Source organism: Erinaceus europaeus, chromosome 1, assembly GCF_950295315.1.
Source record: "Erinaceus europaeus chromosome 1, mEriEur2.1, whole genome shotgun sequence".
Taxonomy (NCBI): Eukaryota; Metazoa; Chordata; class Mammalia; order Eulipotyphla; family Erinaceidae; genus Erinaceus; species Erinaceus europaeus.
In genome coordinates this window covers 144,907,918-144,926,545 of record NC_080162.1, presented here as the reverse complement: position 1 = coordinate 144,926,545, position 18,628 = coordinate 144,907,918, and the positions used below count along the sequence as shown (strand labels likewise).

At 46.6% G+C, this 18,628-nt stretch overlaps 2 protein-coding genes across 2 annotated transcripts in view; both read left to right on the top strand.

Moving 5' to 3' along the window:
- The window catches only part of DZIP1L (DAZ interacting zinc finger protein 1 like), a 49,050-nt gene extending 46,066 nt beyond the window's left edge, over positions 1-2,984 (top strand). Inside the window, exon 15 of the mRNA XM_016186304.2 lies at positions 1,082-2,984. Coding sequence (XP_016041790.1) covers positions 1,082-1,198 — 117 coding nt within the window. The 3' untranslated portion in view covers positions 1,199-2,984. The remainder of the gene's footprint in view (positions 1-1,081) is intronic.
- A 7,727-nt stretch (positions 2,985-10,711) lies between these two features.
- On the top strand, positions 10,712-17,332 carry LOC132541426 (cilium assembly protein DZIP1L-like). Its single transcript, XM_060202140.1, has 3 exons — positions 10,712-11,209; positions 12,290-12,374; positions 17,109-17,332. Exons 1-3 carry the CDS (start codon positions 10,712-10,714, stop codon positions 17,330-17,332), a joined length of 807 nt encoding a protein of 268 aa, XP_060058123.1.
- The last annotated feature ends 1,296 nt before the right edge of the window (positions 17,333-18,628 follow it).

Sequence of the window (18,628 nt, the reverse complement as noted above, 5' to 3'; positions counted from 1 at the left end):
AGAGCTCAGAGGCTCAGCCTCCTGTTAATCAAAAAGACACAACCTGGGATGATCAAAACTTTGACCTCAAATCCAGTAGTACCAAGAAATTGTCAAAAGTCCTTCAGTACCAGCCTGCTTGCCCCTCTCCCTTTGATACAGAATATGCTTGGTTTATTAAGTACCTCCTATGGATAATGAGATCAAATAATCAACAACATTGTCCTACTGTGAAAGGACACTAATAATCCCAAAAGTCTGCTCTGAGGCTGGGTGGCTTCTGATTGGTGGCTTCTGACTGGTGGCTTGAGTTCCAGCAGAAAATGAAGAGCATGTTCTGTCAGTGCCCAGATGGCTCTGGCCTCGGCCAGCAGGGACAGGAGAACTCTGGCTGGGGTTATGGTGGAGGGGTCACCTTGGCTGTGACCCTCTGGGCTCCCCCTTGCCCACAGCCAGAGGGTTCCTGGCCCTCTGGCCCCCTTCCTGTCTCTATGGTCAGAGGACAGACCCTGGAGAAGCAGAGTGAGGAAAGGTGGGCTAGGAGCTTGAGCACTTGTTGTGTTCAGCTCAGGAATTTGGAAAATAGGGGCTCCAGCTCTGTCAGTTTGAAGTGCCAAAAATATCTGGACAAAGTTTAAGTTGCAAGAGCATCTTGATTGGCACATAGGACTTTGCAGAGAATTTGCTCTGGTTTAGTAGTATAATCAGGAGACTTTGACATCCCTGCCCCCAGATCTGATGCTGACATCAGAGAAAAGAAACGGGGAGCACAGAGGAGCAGGAGCTGCCACCTTCTCACCCATCTCTGGTCCTAGGCCCACCCTGGGGCACAGCTTCTGAGGCACATGCATTGCACTATTTTTTCTATAGTTTTGTGTTTGTTTTTTTTTTTTTAAAGAAATTGAGAGAGAGAGAGAGAGAGAGAGAGAGAGAGAGAGAGATAGAGGGAGAGAGAGAGAACCATACAGAGAAACCATGCTCAGTTCTGGCACTGGGCATGCTGGGGTGTCAGCTGGACCCTCACACCTGCAAGTCTTTGCTCTCATGTGTTGGGTGTCTTCCTGACTCTCAGGTGTATTTTTCTCTACTTTCTTCCATGCAGCTTTCAGATGAAAGTGATTCTGACATTTCTTTGGAAGATCTCCTGGAGGACCAGCTCAAGGGCAAGAAGCCCTCAACTTACTCAGAGTTCCCAGGGAAGTTTGGGGCTGAGCTCTGAAGCCCCACACACCCTGGTCCTGGCTGTTCTTCAGCCCCCAGAGACTGGTGACTTTGGCACAAGGCAGGGGTGACTCAGGGCCCAGAGCACAACAGGGTCACTGGGTCAGTGCACACCCCTTCCCACACTGAACAGACTTGTCTGTGTGCACTAGAATGTGTCATGGATGCCATATATAGATGTGTAGATCAATCTCCTCCAGTCTCTGCACTGTTGAGATGAACATGCTCCAAGGTTGGTGAAAAAGCTGTGGGACAGCACACTGCTTTGCCATGTGTGTGACCCAGGTCTGAGCTCAGCTCCCCTGCATTGGAGGAAGCTTCAGGGCTGGGGTCTCTCTCTCTCTCTCTCTCTCTCTCTCTCTGATTCAGTACCTCTCTCGGACAAAAAGAAATGAAAACAAATATAAACAGTTCTCAAAAGGAGGCACTCTTGATACTCTTAGGTCTCTGCCAACCCCCTTCCAAAATGTCATCTCATGGCCTCTACACATATTTGCACCTTTGTTTCTAAAATCTAGTTCACTTTCAAAATAACCATTATGACACCAACACACTTGCATGCACACACACACACACACACACACACACACACACACACACATACACACACGGACACACACACGTGCACACACACATACACCCCAAAAGGCTGGAGCAATAGCTCACTTGGATAGTGGGCTGCTTTGCCATGTGCATGACCCAGGTTTGAGCCTGGCCTCTACCACATTGGAGGAAACTCTATGCTGTGATCTCTTTCACTCTTTCCCTGCCTTTCTGTTCCTGAATAAAAAAAAAAAAGAAAATTTTGCTTTAAACTATTTTCATGAATTTATTTATTTTGTATATGGACAGAGAGAAATGAAGAAGCAATGGGAGATAGAATGGAGAGAGAAGGAAAGATACCTGCAACACTACTACGCCACTCATGATGCTTCCCGGCTCTAGGTGGGGACTGGGAGCTTGAAGTCAGGGCTTTCTTTGTACATGGTAATGTGTGAACTCAATTGGTTGTACCACAGCCTAGTCCTGAAAAAAAATTCTAAACAAATCTAGTATATCGTCAGTCTTCATTGTCCTCTGTTTTGCTAAACAGCTTTAAGTCTCACCTATAGCTTCCTCGTCCACTGACTCCCCTTTCCTCCTTTTCTCTCTCCCCGCCTTCCTCCTCTTCACTTCCACAAGGGTAGCTGTGAGCCACCCTCTCTGAGAGGAAATCCCTTTCTTCTTCCCCAGTCCTGGTCAGGGACCCTTTTCTCCTGAGCTTCCTGCCACGCTCTGCAGGGGAGAGAGGTTTCCAGGCCTTTGAGTCAAAGATGCTCCTCCACACCTCATCCCCAAGCTATGGCCCATCACAAATGCAGTGACCTCTGTCAAAGGGGCAGAGTTAGCTCTCCCAGTGGGCCACTTACAGAGCCAGTGGGCTCAGGTCTCGCTATGCTCAGCCTGGGGCTGGCGGCCACTGCTGTGTTCTGGGAGTGCAGTGAAAGTGGGGGCGGGGTAGACATGTGGGGGCCTGGAGCACCTGCTCCTCATGTCTGTCCACCAGGCCCTGCAGGGTGCAGAACACTCGGAGTCGCTGCGTGTCCTCCTGTGAGAGTTCACTGCAGCTCAGGGCCCCCATGTGTAGAGAGAGTGTCCTCCTGCAGGGCTGTTAGGAGGAAGTGCACTTGACAAGCACCCACGTCCACCTCGTTGGGAATTCCACAAAGAGTCCAGCTTCAGAGCCCTGAGAACTAGTACAGCGGATGAAGTGTTGGGCTCTCAGGCATAAGGTCCAGAGTTTGATTCCTGGCAGTGCATTTACCAGGGACACTCAGGATACTTTCTCTCCTCTCATCTTGCTCATAAATAAATAAATGGTAAATTAATGAATATATAACTCTATACATATTTTTTGAAAAGAGACACAAAAGAAGACTCCCTCTTCATCTGACCAGGGCCTCCCATGCAACCCTCACTGTACCCCAGCTCCAATAAGGCCAAGGGTTACTGGGAGCCATCTAAGTGCCAAACTCTGCTCTGGGTCTTTGGATACCAAGAGTTTATACTTCTTTGCTCTGTGTAAGCCAGGTTTGAGCCCAGCTGCTACCAATATTGGTGGAAGCTTTGGTGCTATGGTCTCTTTCACTCTCTCCCTCTGTTTGTCTGTCTAAGCAAACAAAGAAACAACTTTCCAGAGGGCTAGGTCATGCCACCCTGGGATGCGATCACCATGGCCAATGTGTGACCCAGGAGCAGGTCAGAGGAAATCAGCCCCCAGCTGGCAAATCTAGGGACAGCCTGTCCCCTGAATAGCTGGCACTGAGGAGGGCAGTGCTCCTGATCTGAGCCCTCACTGGCCCCCTAACCCCACCCCCTCAGCCCAGCACCAGAACCTGCTCCCTGACCCAGCTCAGACCCTCACAGCTGGTCCCTTCCTGACCTCTCAGAACACAGCCCCTGCTCTGCCACTGCAAGGCCTGCAGACTCCAGGAATGACACCAGAGCACCCTCTGGTGACAGTGTATGTCTCCACACCCCAGAATCAACTTGTGAGGCCGTCTCAGGTGAGTAAGGCAAGCCTGCACTCTAGAGCTCAGGACTCACATTGGCTCCACATTGTCCAGATGTGGAAGTGAGTACCAGTGTGTGACCACACTCCTCCCTGAGAGGGTGAGCCCCGGGGTTCTGCCTGTGGAGACCCCAGGAGAGCTGAGTAGCAGCTGGGGTTCTGGGGACAGGGTCAGTGGACAGCCAGAGGGAACAGAACCAGCCTCAGGGCTGACTGTGGTGTCAGGAATCTGAGAGCCCAGGGCAAGGAGCTGGGAGTAAACAGCTAGCCCAGTTGTCAGTATTTTTAATCTCATTGTCAGATATTCTCAACAGTGATTCTCAAAGGGATGAACCATTAGAATGAATAATATATTTTTAAAAAGCATCACAATTTTACATTTGGCTAAAGATATCAACTATTTTTTCATAGAGTAATCTTCCATAAGGGAAGTTCTAGAAAACATCGATTGATGAGGATTTTTTGTGAAGAAGTATTAATTCTCAGGCCTCCTAAAAGAGGAGGTAAAAATTTATGTGGCGGTATATAGGGCCACAGGTTAAGTTTTGATTTTATGGTTTGCCTACATAGTGAGGAGTGGCAGACACTCTGGTGATGAGGGAGCTTGAGAGGGCCCTTGACGTGAGGACTGATGTTCTGGGGAACCCACAAGGCACTGAATATGTGCTACATGTCATATGTTCAATTATTTTTTTTCCTTCTATTTTTTAAAAAGGAGGAAAGCACGAGTGACAGAGCCAGTGAGAGAGTGTAGCAGCACAGCCTTCTATGCGTAGGGGACTGGGTTTTGTCCTGGGCTATACACATGGCAAAGAAGCACATTAATCAAGTGAGCTATTTAACTGCCCTATATGTTGATCTCCTAACTTCCAATGTGTTGACTTAGAAGATGGGGCTTTGGGACAGGAAGGCATATAGGTCATGAGGGTGGAGCCCTCAGGAGTGGAATTAGGTCTCTGATAAAATGAGCCTAGGAACCTAGAACACTCCAGTCTGCCGCCTGGAATAGGCTCTTCACTCTGAGCTGGGGCTGAATCTGACCTCGTGATTTTGGCCTCCATAACAAAGTTTCTTTCTGTTATTTTCATAGCCACTTAGTCTGTGGTCCTTTGCTAGACTGGCCCCAACTGACTAAGACAAGACTTTGCTTGACCCTGTAGTATATAGGACACCAAAGTGATTAAAGACCAACATTCTAAAGCTGAGCCTGGGAGACAAATCGATGGTTCTGCAAAGGACCCTCATGCCAGAGATCATAGGTCTCAGGCTCAATCCCCAATACAGAGATAAGCAGTGCTCTGTTTTTTTAAAAATGGAGGACTCTCCAATCCTTCATCTACACTATTTCAGCCTTTAGGTCTATGATTGTTCAACAATTTGTTTGGCTTTGTACATTAACTCTCTTTTCAGCCACCAGGTTCCGGGTGCTAGCATGATGCTGACCAGACTCCCTTTTACAGACAACCCCACCAATGTGTCCTGGAGCTCCACTTCCCCAGAGCCCCGCCCCACTAGGGAAAGAGAGAGGCAGGCTGGGAGTATGGATCAACCTGTCAACGCACATGTTCAGGGGGGAAACAATTACAGAAGGCAGACCTTTCACCGTCTGCAACCCACAATGACCTTGGGTCCATGCTCCCGGAGGGTTAAAGAATAGGAAAGCTATCAGGGGAGGGGATGGGATATGGATTTCGGGTGGTGGGAATTGTGTGGAGTTATACCCCTCTAATCCTATGGCTTTATCAATGTTTCATATATATGTAATAATATTAAGAAAAGGCTAACAGTTTTTAAACATTAAAAATGAAAAAGAAAGAGCAAGCTTATCTCAACTGCTGTGTGAGTAGCCTCCACAGCCCTGGAAAAGAGGACAGTCAGAGGGTGTCCAGGTCCACACTGGAGCAGCAGCCTGGCACTGCCTCTCTTTGCTCTACCGAGATAAAAAAGGCCCATTTGCACATCACCAGCCTGACAGCGGTGATATCAAAAGTAGGTAAAGGAACCAGAGAACCAGACAACTCCACAGCAAAAACATCAAGAAATCCAATGGAAAAGTCACCACCGGTCTGAATCAGTTCTTCTGAAAAGTGAAAAACAGGGAGCCCAGAGACGTGAAAAACACCCTCCATCCTCCTGTTATAAGGAAAACGAAATTGAAAGCACACTGAGACATTAATTCACTCTGGTGAGAATGGTCTGCCTCAAATTCCAACACACATCTTTGTTATTAGATTGAATTCAGCTTCAAGCTTGACTTTATAACCTAGGAGCTGACTGACCTGAGGCACAGGAGGTTGGGGCCCCGAGTCCCACATACATAAATTGTGTGGGGCAAGTAACAGGCTCATAGCTGAATAAGAAGAATGACCTTTGAAAATGTTCATGTGTGACTTGGTGCCACAACTGAGTGATGTTCCAGGCCAAGTTTTTCACTCTTTGTTTAGAAAGAATTACAGAGCTACAGGAGAAAGGATTCTCACAGCCCTGCTCCACCTTCCCCTGGGTGCTGGTGCTGTGTGCTTGTGCCCATGGCCAGTCTCCCAATGGTGGGCTGTGTGCCTCCCGGGTGAGCCATCTCCAGGCCCCCAGGAAACACAACTCTGAAAGTCCAGCTGGGGCTCTGACATCACAGAGCAGCACTTCGAGGCTTGGATTGTGATGGCAGCAGGCTCCCTGGTTAAAGGACTTTGTGCCAGCCACAGAGGCCCAGAACTCTGTGCGTTGGAGCAGAGTTGCCATTTTCTGATCCTCTTATCTCAGGTGAGCTCTGGTTTGTGGGAGGGCAGGAAGCAGGTGTTCTGTCCCCTCCTACCAAGCCTGTCTGCTCAGCTGTTGCCTCCTGGAGTCACAAGTCACATTGTGGCATTTGTGTCTGAGTCCCCAATGACAGGGCTGCAACTCAGACAGGGCTGCTCATGGTGTCTTGTGCCTGACTTCACTTTGTCATGTGTGCTTTTCAGCAGATGTGCCACCACCAGGCCCCAGTAAGGAAATAGAAGTTTGTTTTTATTTTGGCCTTGATTTTTTTTTCTATTTATTTTTTTTTTTAGGTATTTATTTATTCTCTTTTGTTGCCTTTTTTTATTATTATTGTTGTCGTTGGATAGGACACAGAGAAATGAAGGGGGGGAAGACAGAGAGGGGAGAGAGAGAGAGAGAGACACCTGCAGACCTGCTTCATGGCTTGTGAAGTGACTCTCTTGAAGGCGGAGAGCCGTGGGCTCGAACTGGGATTTTCACACTGGTCCTTGTGCTTTACGCCAACTGCGCTTAACCCGCTGCGCTACCACCCAACTTCCTTTACCTTGCTTTCTAAAAAAAAAAAATTATTTATTTATTTTTAGCAGAGCACTACTCAGCTCTGGCTTGTGGTAGTGCAGGGGATTGAACCTGGGATTTAAGAGCCTCAGGCATGAGGGTCTCTTTGTATAGCCATTATGCTATCTCCCCTGCCCCTACTTCATGTCCTTTAACAAATAACTCCACATTTTAAGTAGAAAGTGCAGGCCTTTCCCTCATGGGCTTGGAGGGGTTGGATTTTAGAGACTTCCTTTTACCTTGACTTTGTAAAATTTTTTTCTTTAGTGGTTGGATGAACGGTTTAGTGTCACAGTACAATAAAATAGTTGTTACTCACTTTTCCACATAACACTCTAACCTCCTCACCTAGGTTCCCTCCTCCACTATCATGTTCAAGGACCTGAGCACTCTCCTCCAGCCCACCTCAGAATCCTTTACTTTGGTGCAATACACCAATCTTTCTTTTTCTCTTTCATTCATTCATTTTTTTTTTTTTTTATCCTGGGCACTGATCAGCACTGGCTTATTGTGGTACAGGAGAGTAAACCTGGGTCTTTGGAGCTTCAGGAATGAGAGTCTTTTAGCATAACTGTTATGCTATTTACCCCCACCTAAAAGTTGTTTGGGGAGTGTAGAAGATAGGAGTTCTGGCTTCTGTAATTGCTTCTCCACTGGGCTTGGGTGTTGGCAGGTCAATTCATACCCCCAGCCCGTCTCTGTCTTTCCATAGTGGGGCAGAGCTCTGGAAAGATGAGGTTCCAGGACACATTGGTGAAATCGTCTGCCCAAAGAAGTCAGGATGGAATCATGGTAGTGTCTGCAACATGGTCTAGAAGGTGGTAGGATATAAAGTGAGACAAAATAGTTCATGAACAGGAATGAAAAAGCAGGAACAGAGCAGATGAGATCAGGAATCTCAGGGTGGAAGAAAGCTAGGAAGTCCACCCTAGGCATGTTTCCGGGGCCCCATGTCTATGGTGGTCCCTGCCTGAGTTTGATAGCTAGCTAGCATGAAGCTAGATAAAAACATTGTCTGAGGGAGTCGGGCGGTAGCACAGCAGGCTAAGTGCAGGTGGTGCAAAGCGCAAGGACTGGCATAAGGATTCCAGTTCGAGCCCCCGGCTCCCCACCTGCAGGGGAGTCGCTTCACAATCGGTAAAGCAGGTCTGCAGGTATCTATCTTTTTCTCCCCCTCTCTGTCTTCCCTACTCTTTCCATTTCTCTCTGTCCTATCCAACAAAGACAACATCAATAACAACAATAATAACTACAACAATAAAACAACAAGGGCAACAAAAGGGAATAAATAAACAAATAAATGTAAAAAGAGCCCTTTAAATAAAAAATTAAAAAAAAAAAAACATTGTCTGAGAAAATGGTGTCAGAGTAAAGGGCTGAAACGTTGGATTAAGACAGAAAGTAGCTCCCATTCTTGAAAATATTTACCTCTATCCGCCTGACCCAAGGGCCCATATATATATTTATATTTAGCACCAGAACCTGTGTAGCCTCAGAGTCCCTGTTGGTCTGAGCTCGAGCTTAGAGCTCATGGTCACAGCTGGGAACAGTGCTGGCTGTACTCATTTCAGGACCAGTCTTCCTCGAATGACAGTGCTGGCTACCCCAGCCTTCCTTCAGAGACTGGGACAGTCCCTACCATAGCTGCTCTATGGTGAGGGCAAGGTCCTGGGAGGGGTCTTGCCTTTCTCTCTCCCTGCCTTCCTCTTCATGGGTCACACAATTAGACATTACTAATGAGAGAGAAAGCTAGAGCATCACTCTAGTACATGGAAGTCTGGGGCTTGAACTCAGAACACTATACTTACAAGTCCTGAATTTTATACCAAGATGGCATACCTCTGGGGACTCTGTCTGATAAAGATTGTAAAAGTTGGGGAGCTGGGTGGTGGAGCAGAGGTCAAGCGCATGTGGCGCAAAGCGCAAGGACCAGCTTAAGGATCCCGGTTTGAGCCCCTGACTCCCCACCTGCAGGGGAGTTGCTTCACAAGTGATGAAGCAGGTCTGCAGGTGTCTATCTTTCTCTCCCCCTCTCTGTCTTCCCCTCCTGTCTCTATTTCTCTCTGTCCTATCCAATAACAACGGCATCAATAACCACAACAAGGGCAACAAAAGGGAAAATAAATAAAAAACAAATAAATATAAAAAGTTTTAAAAAAAGATTGTAAAAGTTGGAAATGAGAAGTTGCAGCTACTTATCAGTAGCCATTAGCTGCCCATTAGATGGGAGAAATTTTTTTTAAGTTTTAAAAGACAATTTTATAAAGACTCAAATTTATATAAAATTGGCTTACATCCTGGGAGGACTCAGTTTGTATTTAAATTCTTAACTATCAAGTTCAAAAATAAATTATTCAAAGCACTCGATAAAGCATCATACTTTCAAACATGAGGTCCCAAGTTCAATCCCCGGCAGCACAGTGATGTCTGATTCTTTCTCTCTCTCTTCCTATCTTTCTCATAAATAAATAAATAAATAAATAGAATCTTTTTAAAAAGTTTATTAAGGATGGCACAAAAAAAAAAAAAAACCTATCACATTTTCTTCTAATATTTAGACCAGAAGCCAAACCACTAAAAAATAAAGTCCTCAGTGATGGTAATGAGACTTTTAAGTCTCTAACCTAAAGTTACATATATTTTCCCAAGAAAAATCACTTTATCTCGATAGCGAAAGAGTAAGAAAAAGCAGTGGCTAGCATGTAGCAACTGTGCCACTCATGGGGCCGATCTGAAGGAACTCAATGCAGTGAACTGCTAGTGTGCAGTGAGGGGGAGGCAGAAAGTGGGGGAGCTGATAGGCTAAGAACTTGCAATCTGAACAAGGAATTGGCTGGATCAGGGTGGGGAAGAGAGTTTGAAGGGTTCAGGATGACCCATCTCCTGGGAGTATTCTCACTACTCACATACAATTTAAAAATAAAACAAATGAAAATATAAAACGTTTTTATTTTGGAGAGAGTTGAATTATGTTACCTTGACTTTTTTTTTTTTTCCCCAGAGCACTACTCAGCCCTGGCTTAAAGTGGTGCAGGGGATTGAACCTGGGACTTTGGAGCCTCAGGCATGAAAGTCTCTTTGCATAACCATTATGCTATCTACCTCTGCCCTTACAAATATCTCTACATGTGAAGTAGAAGGTGCAGCCTTCCCTTCTGGTCATGGAGGGGGTTGGAGGACTGATGGTGAAGAGTGGCTGAGAGAGAGTGAGCCTGGGAGCTGAGATGGGTCTCATGAATCCATGTGTATGTGTGAGTGGTCACAGATGCTGGAGGGTCACACTTGGGGTCAGAAATGCCTCCAGCTGTGTTTCAGTGCTGCTCCAGACCTCAGTCCTCTTGTACCTGGGATTGGCAATGCTTGCATGGAGGTGTGTGGAGAGTCCTGTTTGGCCCAGGAGCTGGCCTCCATCTCCTCAGCCTCCAGCCCAGGGAAGGCAGGCAGGCTCTCTCCTCTTTCCCAGCAGCAGCCCAGCTCTGCTCAGCTCTCCCTCCTCTCACTGGGCCTTGGGCTGGGGCTGCGTCCAACCATCACCTGCACCTGCCTCAGTGGAGGCTTCTCCTTGTCCATGTCCTCTCCCACCTACTGTTGACTCCCTTGGTCTTTTTGCAGCTGTTCGTGTAATTTTTACGCTGTATGAACATGATTCACCCGAATGAGCCTGCTGACCTCAGCAGCCCCCCTTCGGAGCCCTCCCCACCCGCTGCCTTCCAGTTTGCCCCTCGTCATGGGCATGTGGACTGGGGGCGCATTAGCGCCCTGGATGTGGACCGTGTGGTCCAGGAGGTGGACGTGGGCACCCTTCAGGAGCACATGGGAGACATCACCCTCACCAACTTTGAGGGAAAAGTCTGTGCTCACTGCGCCCAGCCTGTCGCCCCAGAGCTTCTCAAAGTGCTGCGCCTTTTACAACTCAACATGGAGTACTTGGACCATCGGCACACCTGCCAGAGGGCCATGAGCAGGGGGCTGCAGGCGCAGCTGCAGGCCAGCCTGGCCCAGCAGGAGCAGGCCCAGCAGAAGGTGCAGCGCCAGGCTGCAGAGCTGCAGGCTCTGAAGGAGGAGAATCTGCTGCAGAGGGAGAAGATCAGCATCCTTCAGCAGATTCTCCTCTACAGGGACTCTGAACCATTTAACACAGTAAGGAGTCTGGGGGGTCAGGGGGGGGTCTCAGAGGACTGTGCACCCACAACCCACCCTGGGCCCTGTCCCTGTATGGGCTTCTGTCACCCTTAGGATTTTAGGGGTGGGCAACTACATGCTCGTGTGTGTGCAGGTGAACAGAAGGTGTGTGGAGGAAGCCAGGCCTCACTGTGCATGTGTGTAAGGAGAGGGCCTTGTTATTGTGTTTGTGGTGAATGCAAGGCAGGGAGGCGTGTTTAGGAAGGAGGAATGTGTGTGTGTAGCATGTGCAGGTGTCTGGGGAAGGCATCTGTGCATGGGCTGTATCTGCAGTGTGTGCTGCTCACTTGTCTGTGCAGTGAGCATCTGAGGATATACTGTGATGTGTGTGAAAGAATGCAGGATGTACTGGCGGAAGGATCCTGGTTCAAGCCCCCGGCTCCCCACCTGCAGGGGAGTCGCTTCACAAGCAGTGAAGCGTATCTACAGGTGTCTATCTTTCTCTCCCCCTCTTTGTCTTCCCCTCCTCTCTCCATTTCTCTCTGTCCTATCCAACAACGATGACATCAAGAACAACAATAATAACTACAACAATAAAAACAATGGCAACAAAAAGGAAAATAAATACATATTTAAAAATAGAATGCAGGATTGTGTGAGTAGAGCCTGTGTTTGTGTAGGGGTGTCTTGTGTGCGCTGAGTGTGAGTGAATGAAGGTGTGCCCGGTGTGTGTTGTGGTGTGTGTGCAGATCAGATGTGTGGTCTCTGAAGGTGTGAGTACAGGTGTGAGTGGAGGAGTCCTGGGTGAAAGCAGGGCCATGCCGTGGGAGCACTGGGCTCAGCATGAAGGAAACAGAGTTTGGAAAGAATCCATCTTTCTGTCTTCATTTGTGCTGCTTTCCAAACTCTGTGCGAGCACAGAGCTCGCACTGGCCACATGTCCGTCCATGCTGGTCTACAAGTGCGTCCTGCGTCTGCGCTCAATCTGATGAGTTTTTGGCATCACCTGTGATCTGCCTGGGAGTGGAGTCTGACATGGTGGGCTCCCAGGCTGACTCAGGTGACACAGTCCTGCCCTTCCCTCTGCTTTCCCTGCAGTGCACCCTCTGCCAGAAGACCTTTCTGGATTCAACATACCTATGGATACACATCCAGAGGAGACATCTCTATCCATCAGAAAAGGGTGAGTCCAGGTGGCGGCTATGGACCCGAGGGGACAGCGGGAGGATCTGGGGTGTGATCAGTGTGGGGGAGCACAGGTCACACCAACACTGCCCCAGCACCTCATCATCCTGTTGAGGCTGGGTGGCCCTCCCCTCCCCACCCCCTGGGAGGGCTCCCACTCAGGGCTCTGCCCATATGTGAAGAGGAGTCATACCCGTGGGTCTGGCTTAGCTTGTCCCTTTCTGTCATGTGACCCAGCTCAGTGCTTCCTCCTGAGTCTCACTGTGCACAGGACAGACAGACTCCTTGTGAAGAGCCCTCCCTGCAGCTTTCTGCAAACCTGCTGTCCTCTGATGCTCACTGGCGTTGACACAGGGGCCCCTGAGCAGACTAGTTCTTGGGTGTCTTTATAAAGAGAGGCTTTACTGACTGGGCCACTTCAGTGCCACTGCTTCACCCCCAAATCAGTAGCCAGCTGCATGTTCTCCCTTAGACTATCTACATTCCTTATATCCAGTTTTGATGCTGAGGATCAAATACTGGATAAAGCATACAATCAATATAAATACACATGTCAAAAACTATTTCAATGAAGCTTATTTTCCTTCATTTAATTTGCTTTTCAAAGAGCTGATGCAATGTTTTTTTTTTAATTTTCTTTATTGGGGGATTAATGGTTTATAGGCAACGGTAAAATACAATAGTTTGTAGATGTATAACATTTCCACATAACAATACAAGTAGATTTTTTAGCTTAATTACTACTCCTAACCTAGCGATAAAACAGGGTGGGGGAGAGATAGCACAGTGGTTATGCAAAAAGACTCCCAATCCCTGAAGGCCCAAAAGCCCCAGGCCCAATTCAGTTTCTCTGACAGTAGACAGAGCCAAGAAGGGCTGCTGTCCTTGGCCTTGTGAATTTCTAAACAAATCCTGTTTGTACTCCATGGGTTCTGAGGCAGTGATTCAACATGTCTCCGAATTCATTAGGAGAACAATATGGAAAGGCTGCCACTATACAGCACCACTTCCAGACCACTGGGACTTATATGTCATCTCCTGGATTGCCTGATTAGGTCTCTGCCCATGATGTCAACACAGGGCCTCCCCACTGTTGCTTTAGTCTCCAGGGACAGTAGCAGTGGAGACTCACAGTTGCATTTGGTGAGCCTTAGGGGATCCTCTCCTCCCATCGGCAGTTTATTTGTTAATATAACTCAGACCAGAGGTGGTGCCTCAACTGGCAAACTGTGGGACTGTTACCAGTCAATCCTGAGTAGGTACGGGCTTTCAGCCCCAGCAATCTCTCCTTAGGCAACTCTGTCCATGAGCCACATGAGTTTGCATTCACCCGTGACTTGGTGGGTTCCCAAAGTATTCTGAGTCTTGTCTTGTGTTCTCAGGTGCTCTTCTTTGTTATTCTTAGTTCAGATGCAATGTTTTAAAATAGCACCATTACCAGTGCTATCTCAGTACTATAACTCAGTATGTATATGGACATATGGATGTATATGAATTATTCTGATCAGTGTGCAAAAAGCCAGAAAAGATGAGCAAAGTACGGGGACTAGGCAGTAGCTCAGTGGGTTAAGTCCACATGACTCGAAGCACAAGGACTGACTCAAGGATCCTGGTTTGAGCCCCTGGCTTCCAGAATGGCAGGAGGTTACTTCACAAGTGGTAAAGCAGGTCTGCAGGTGTTTATCTTTCTCTCCCCCCCTCTGTCTTTCCCTCCTCTTTTGATTTTTCTCTGTCCTGTCCAATAATAACAATGGCAATATAAACAACTGATAAACAACAGGGACAACAAAAGGGAAACAATAGCCTCTAGGAGCAGTGGCTTCATAGTGCAGGCTGAGCCCCCAAAATAACCCTGGAAGTAAAAAAAAAAAAAAAAAAGCAATGGGCATCATGTTATTTAATTTTAATTGCAATTTTGACATAAACAATAGCATACCAGCTTTCCATATGTTGCAGTAAGAGAAATTAGTCAGCTGCAGGTAGGGGCCAGGGACTTGAACCTGGGTCCTTGCACACTATAATTTGTGCACTTAACCAGGTGTGCCACGACCAGAGCCCCAATTTTTATTTAAGCTTTCTACATACTATCTTCCTAAGAGGCTGCACCAGCTTGCATTCCTACCAGCAGTGTAGCAGAGTTCCTTTTTCTCTAACACCTATCATATCCTGATAAGGTGATGTAAGCCATTCTCACAGATGTAAGGTGCAATCTCAGTGTAGTTTTCATTTGCATTTCTCTACTGATAAAACATGGAACATTCTATCATGTCTGTCAGCCAAGGTATCTCTCTTCTGGAGAATAATGTATCTCTCTTTTTAGAAAACTATTGGGGGGGCAGGTGGTAGCGCACCTGCTTGAGCACATCTGTTACCATGTCCAGAGGCCGAATTGAGGCCACTGACCACCATCTGCAGGTGTGGGGGGAAGCTTCACAGATGGTGAGGCAGTGCTGTAGGTGTCTCTTTTTCTTTTTTTAATATAAAATGCTTAATTTTATTTATTTATTTATTTAAAAAGGAGACATTAACAAAACTGTAGGATAGGAGGGGTACAACTCCACACAATGCCCACCACCAGATCTCTATATCCCATACCCTCCCCTGATAGCTTTCCCATTCTCTATCCCTCTGGGAGCATGGAGCCAGGGTTGTTGTGGGTTGCAGAAGGTGGAAGGCCTGGCTTCTGTAATTGCTTCCCCGCTGAACATGGGTGTTGACTGGTTGATCCATACTCCCAGTCTGCCTCTCTCTTTCCCCAGTAGGGTGGGTCTCTGGGGAAGCAGAGCTCCAGGACACATTGGTGGGGTTGTCTGTCCAGGGAAGTCTGGTTGGCATCATGCTGGCATCTGGAACCTGGTGGCTGAAAAGAGACTTTAACATACAAAGACAAACAAATTGTTGAACCATTATGGACCTAAAGGTCGGAATAGTGCAGATGAAGTGTTGGGGGGTACTCACTGCAGACTCTTTTGTATTTCTGCTTTCAGGTATATATTTTGCCTCAATTTAGTCAGATCCTGCTTTTAGTTTCTCTTCCTGTTCTTCTTTCTCGACTTCTGTTGATGAGTGAGATCATTCATCTTTATCTTTCTGACTTAGCTCACTTAACATAATTCCTTCTACCTCCATCCAAGATGGGTCAGAGAAGGTGGGTTCATTGTTCTTGACAGCTGCATAGTATTCCATTGTGTATATATACCACAGCTTTCTCAGCCACTCATCTGTTGTTGGGCACCTGGGTTGCTTCCAGGTTTTAGCTATTATGAATTGTGCTGCTATGAACATAGGTGTACACATATCTTTTTGACTGGGCATTATGGAATCCTTGGGGTAATTACTGGGTCATATGGAAGGTACATGTCTAGCCTTGTGAGAGTTCTCCAGACTGCTCTCCACAGAGATTGGACCAATTTACATTCCTACCAGCAGTGCACAAGAGTTCCTCTGTCCCCACAGCCTCTCCAGCATTTGTTGCTGCTATCCTTTTTGATGTATGCCATTCTCACAGGAGTGAAGTGGTATCTCAATGTTGTCTTTATTTGCATTTCTCTGATAATCAGTGACCTGGAGCAATTTTCCATATGTTTGTTAGCCTTTTGGATCTCTTCTGAAGTGAATGTTTTTTTCTCATCTGCCCATTTATGAATGGGGTCATTTGCTTTTTTGGTGCTAAGTTTGCTGAGCTCTTTGTATATTTTGGTGATTAGTCTCTTGTCTGATGTATGGCATGTGAAGATCTTCTCCCATTCTGTGAGGGGTCTCTTTGTTTAATAGTTTCTTTGGCTGTGCAGAAGCTTTTCAATTTGATGTAGTCCCATTGGCTTGTTTCTGCTTTAGTCTTCCTTGCAATGGGGTTTGTTTCATCAAAGATGTCCTTGAGGTTTAGGTGGGACAGTGTTCCACCAATGTTTTCCTCTAAGTATTTGATAGTTTCTGGTCTAACATCCATGTCCTTGATCCATTTGGAATTGATTTTTGTTTCTGGTGAGATAAGGTAGTTCAATTTCATTCTTCTGCATGTTTCAACCCAGTTTTCCCAGTACCATTTATTAAAGAGAGTCTCCTTCTTCCATTTAATACTGGGCCCCTTTATCAAAGATTAGATGTCCATATGTTTGGGGGTTTAGTTCTGGACTTTCAATTCTGTTCCACTGGTCTGTGTGCCCATTTTTGTTCCAGTACCAGGCTGTTTTGATGATGATGATGGCTTTGTAATATAGTTTGAGATCTGGGAGTGTGATGTCTCCATTTCTGTATCTTTTCCTCAAGATGGTTTTGGCAATTCTAGGTGTTTTCTGGTTCCAGATAAATGATTGTAGTTTTGTTTTATTCTCTTAAAAAAGATTGGTGGAACTTTAATGGGTATTGCATTAAATTTGTATATGGCTCTGGGGAGAATATTCATTTTGATGATATTTATTCTTCCAATCCATGAGCATGGGATGTCTTTCCATTTCTTGGTATCATTTTCTATTTCCTTGAATAGTGACTCATAGTTTGCATCATCAATTCTCTTTTGGCTAACCCCTCTGAGTTAGCACTGTCACTCTCTCTACTCTCCAGTCTGTGGAAGCTCTGAGTGTCGGAGATGCTCTGCCATCTGTCCAAGGTCAATGTCCAATGCCAGAGACAGAGCTGGTGTGAGTCTGTGGTGTCAATGATCACCTGTGTGAGGACCCCACTTCATGGACTGGAACTGACCTGAGCCCTCCCCTTTGCATGCTCCCTGCAGAGAATCAACTAAAAAATGAAATAAAGGACCTGAAGCAGAGTCTGAAGAAGGCCCAGAAGGAGCTGGAGGCCCAGAAGAAGGAGGCGCAGCAGCAGCAGCAGCAGCGCCAGCGCCAGCGCCAGCGCCAGGTGGGCCTGGAAGGGAAGCATTGGGTACTGTCACCCTGCACAGCCACGGCCATGTGGTGCAAGTGTGTCCCCAGGACCTGCATCCTGGCACAGTAGGGACTCAGAGCCAGGAGCGGGCATGTGATTTCATCAGTAGGAAAGGGAAATGCCATGAAATGTTAGTCCTGAATGGCCACAGATTAGAGAGGCTGTGGATGTTCCCCACATCACCCAGCACTCTCGCAGGGAACAAGACTGCTCTGGTTTACAGAGCACTACTAGTGTTTGGAGGAAAAGCAATGGCTCCTCTCCTGTAAGCTCCAGAAGCAGTCCAGAGGGCACACTCAGTCAATGTCGACAGAATGAAAAGAACCCTAACCCTAACCCTAACCCTACCCCACTCATTCCTTCATTGCTCCCCCATCACACCGTCCTCAGTGTGCATTTACTGAGCACAAGCTCTGCCAGAACTGGAAGGCTTTGGGCTGTGCCAAGCCAGGCATTCCTGGGAACACCAGCATATGGTGTGTGCATGCGTGCGTGCGTGTGTGTATGTGTGTGTGTGTGTGTGTATACAGTGAGTCTCTTTTTCTTTTTTGGGGGGGGGGATAAAGTTGTGTTACTTTAGTTAGTTAATCTTCAGATAATTTACTTCATTTCCACTTAAAGATTATTATGAGTTGAGAAATTCTGTTGTCATTCTGGTACTTTCAGATGGTTTTTTTTTTTTTTTTTTTTTATTCCTAGATATTTTATTGTTTTTGTTGCTATAGAAAAAGGAACTGATTTCTGGATTTCAATTTCTTCTAACTTAGTGTTTGCATAGAGGAATGCCACTGACTTTTGAATGTTAATTTTATAGCCTGACACATTACTGTATTGCCTGATGATTTCCAAAAGCTTCTTGCTGGATTCCTTAGGTTTTTCCATGTATACTATCATGTCATCTGCAAATAAGGAGAGTTTGACTTCTTCTCTTCCAATCTGTATGCCTTTAATTCCTTGCTCCTGCCTGATTGCTATGGCAAGAACTTCCAACACTGTGTTGAATAGTAATGGTGATAGTGGGCAGCCCTGTCTAGTACCTGATCTGAGGGGAAATGCTTCCAGTTTTTCACCATTGAGTATGATGTTGGCTGTAGGTTTGCTATATATAGACTCCACTATCTTCAGGAATTTTCCATCTATTCCTATTTTTTGTAGTGTTTTGATCATAAAGGGATGTTGTATTTTGTCAAAGGCTTTCTCTGCATCTATTGATATGACCATGTGGTTTTTGGTCTTGCTTTTGTTGATGTGGTGGATCACATTGATTGACTTACGTATATTAAACCAACCTTGCATGCCTGGGATAAACCCCACTTGGTCATGATGAACAATTTTTTTGATATACTGCTGTATCCGGTTGGCTAG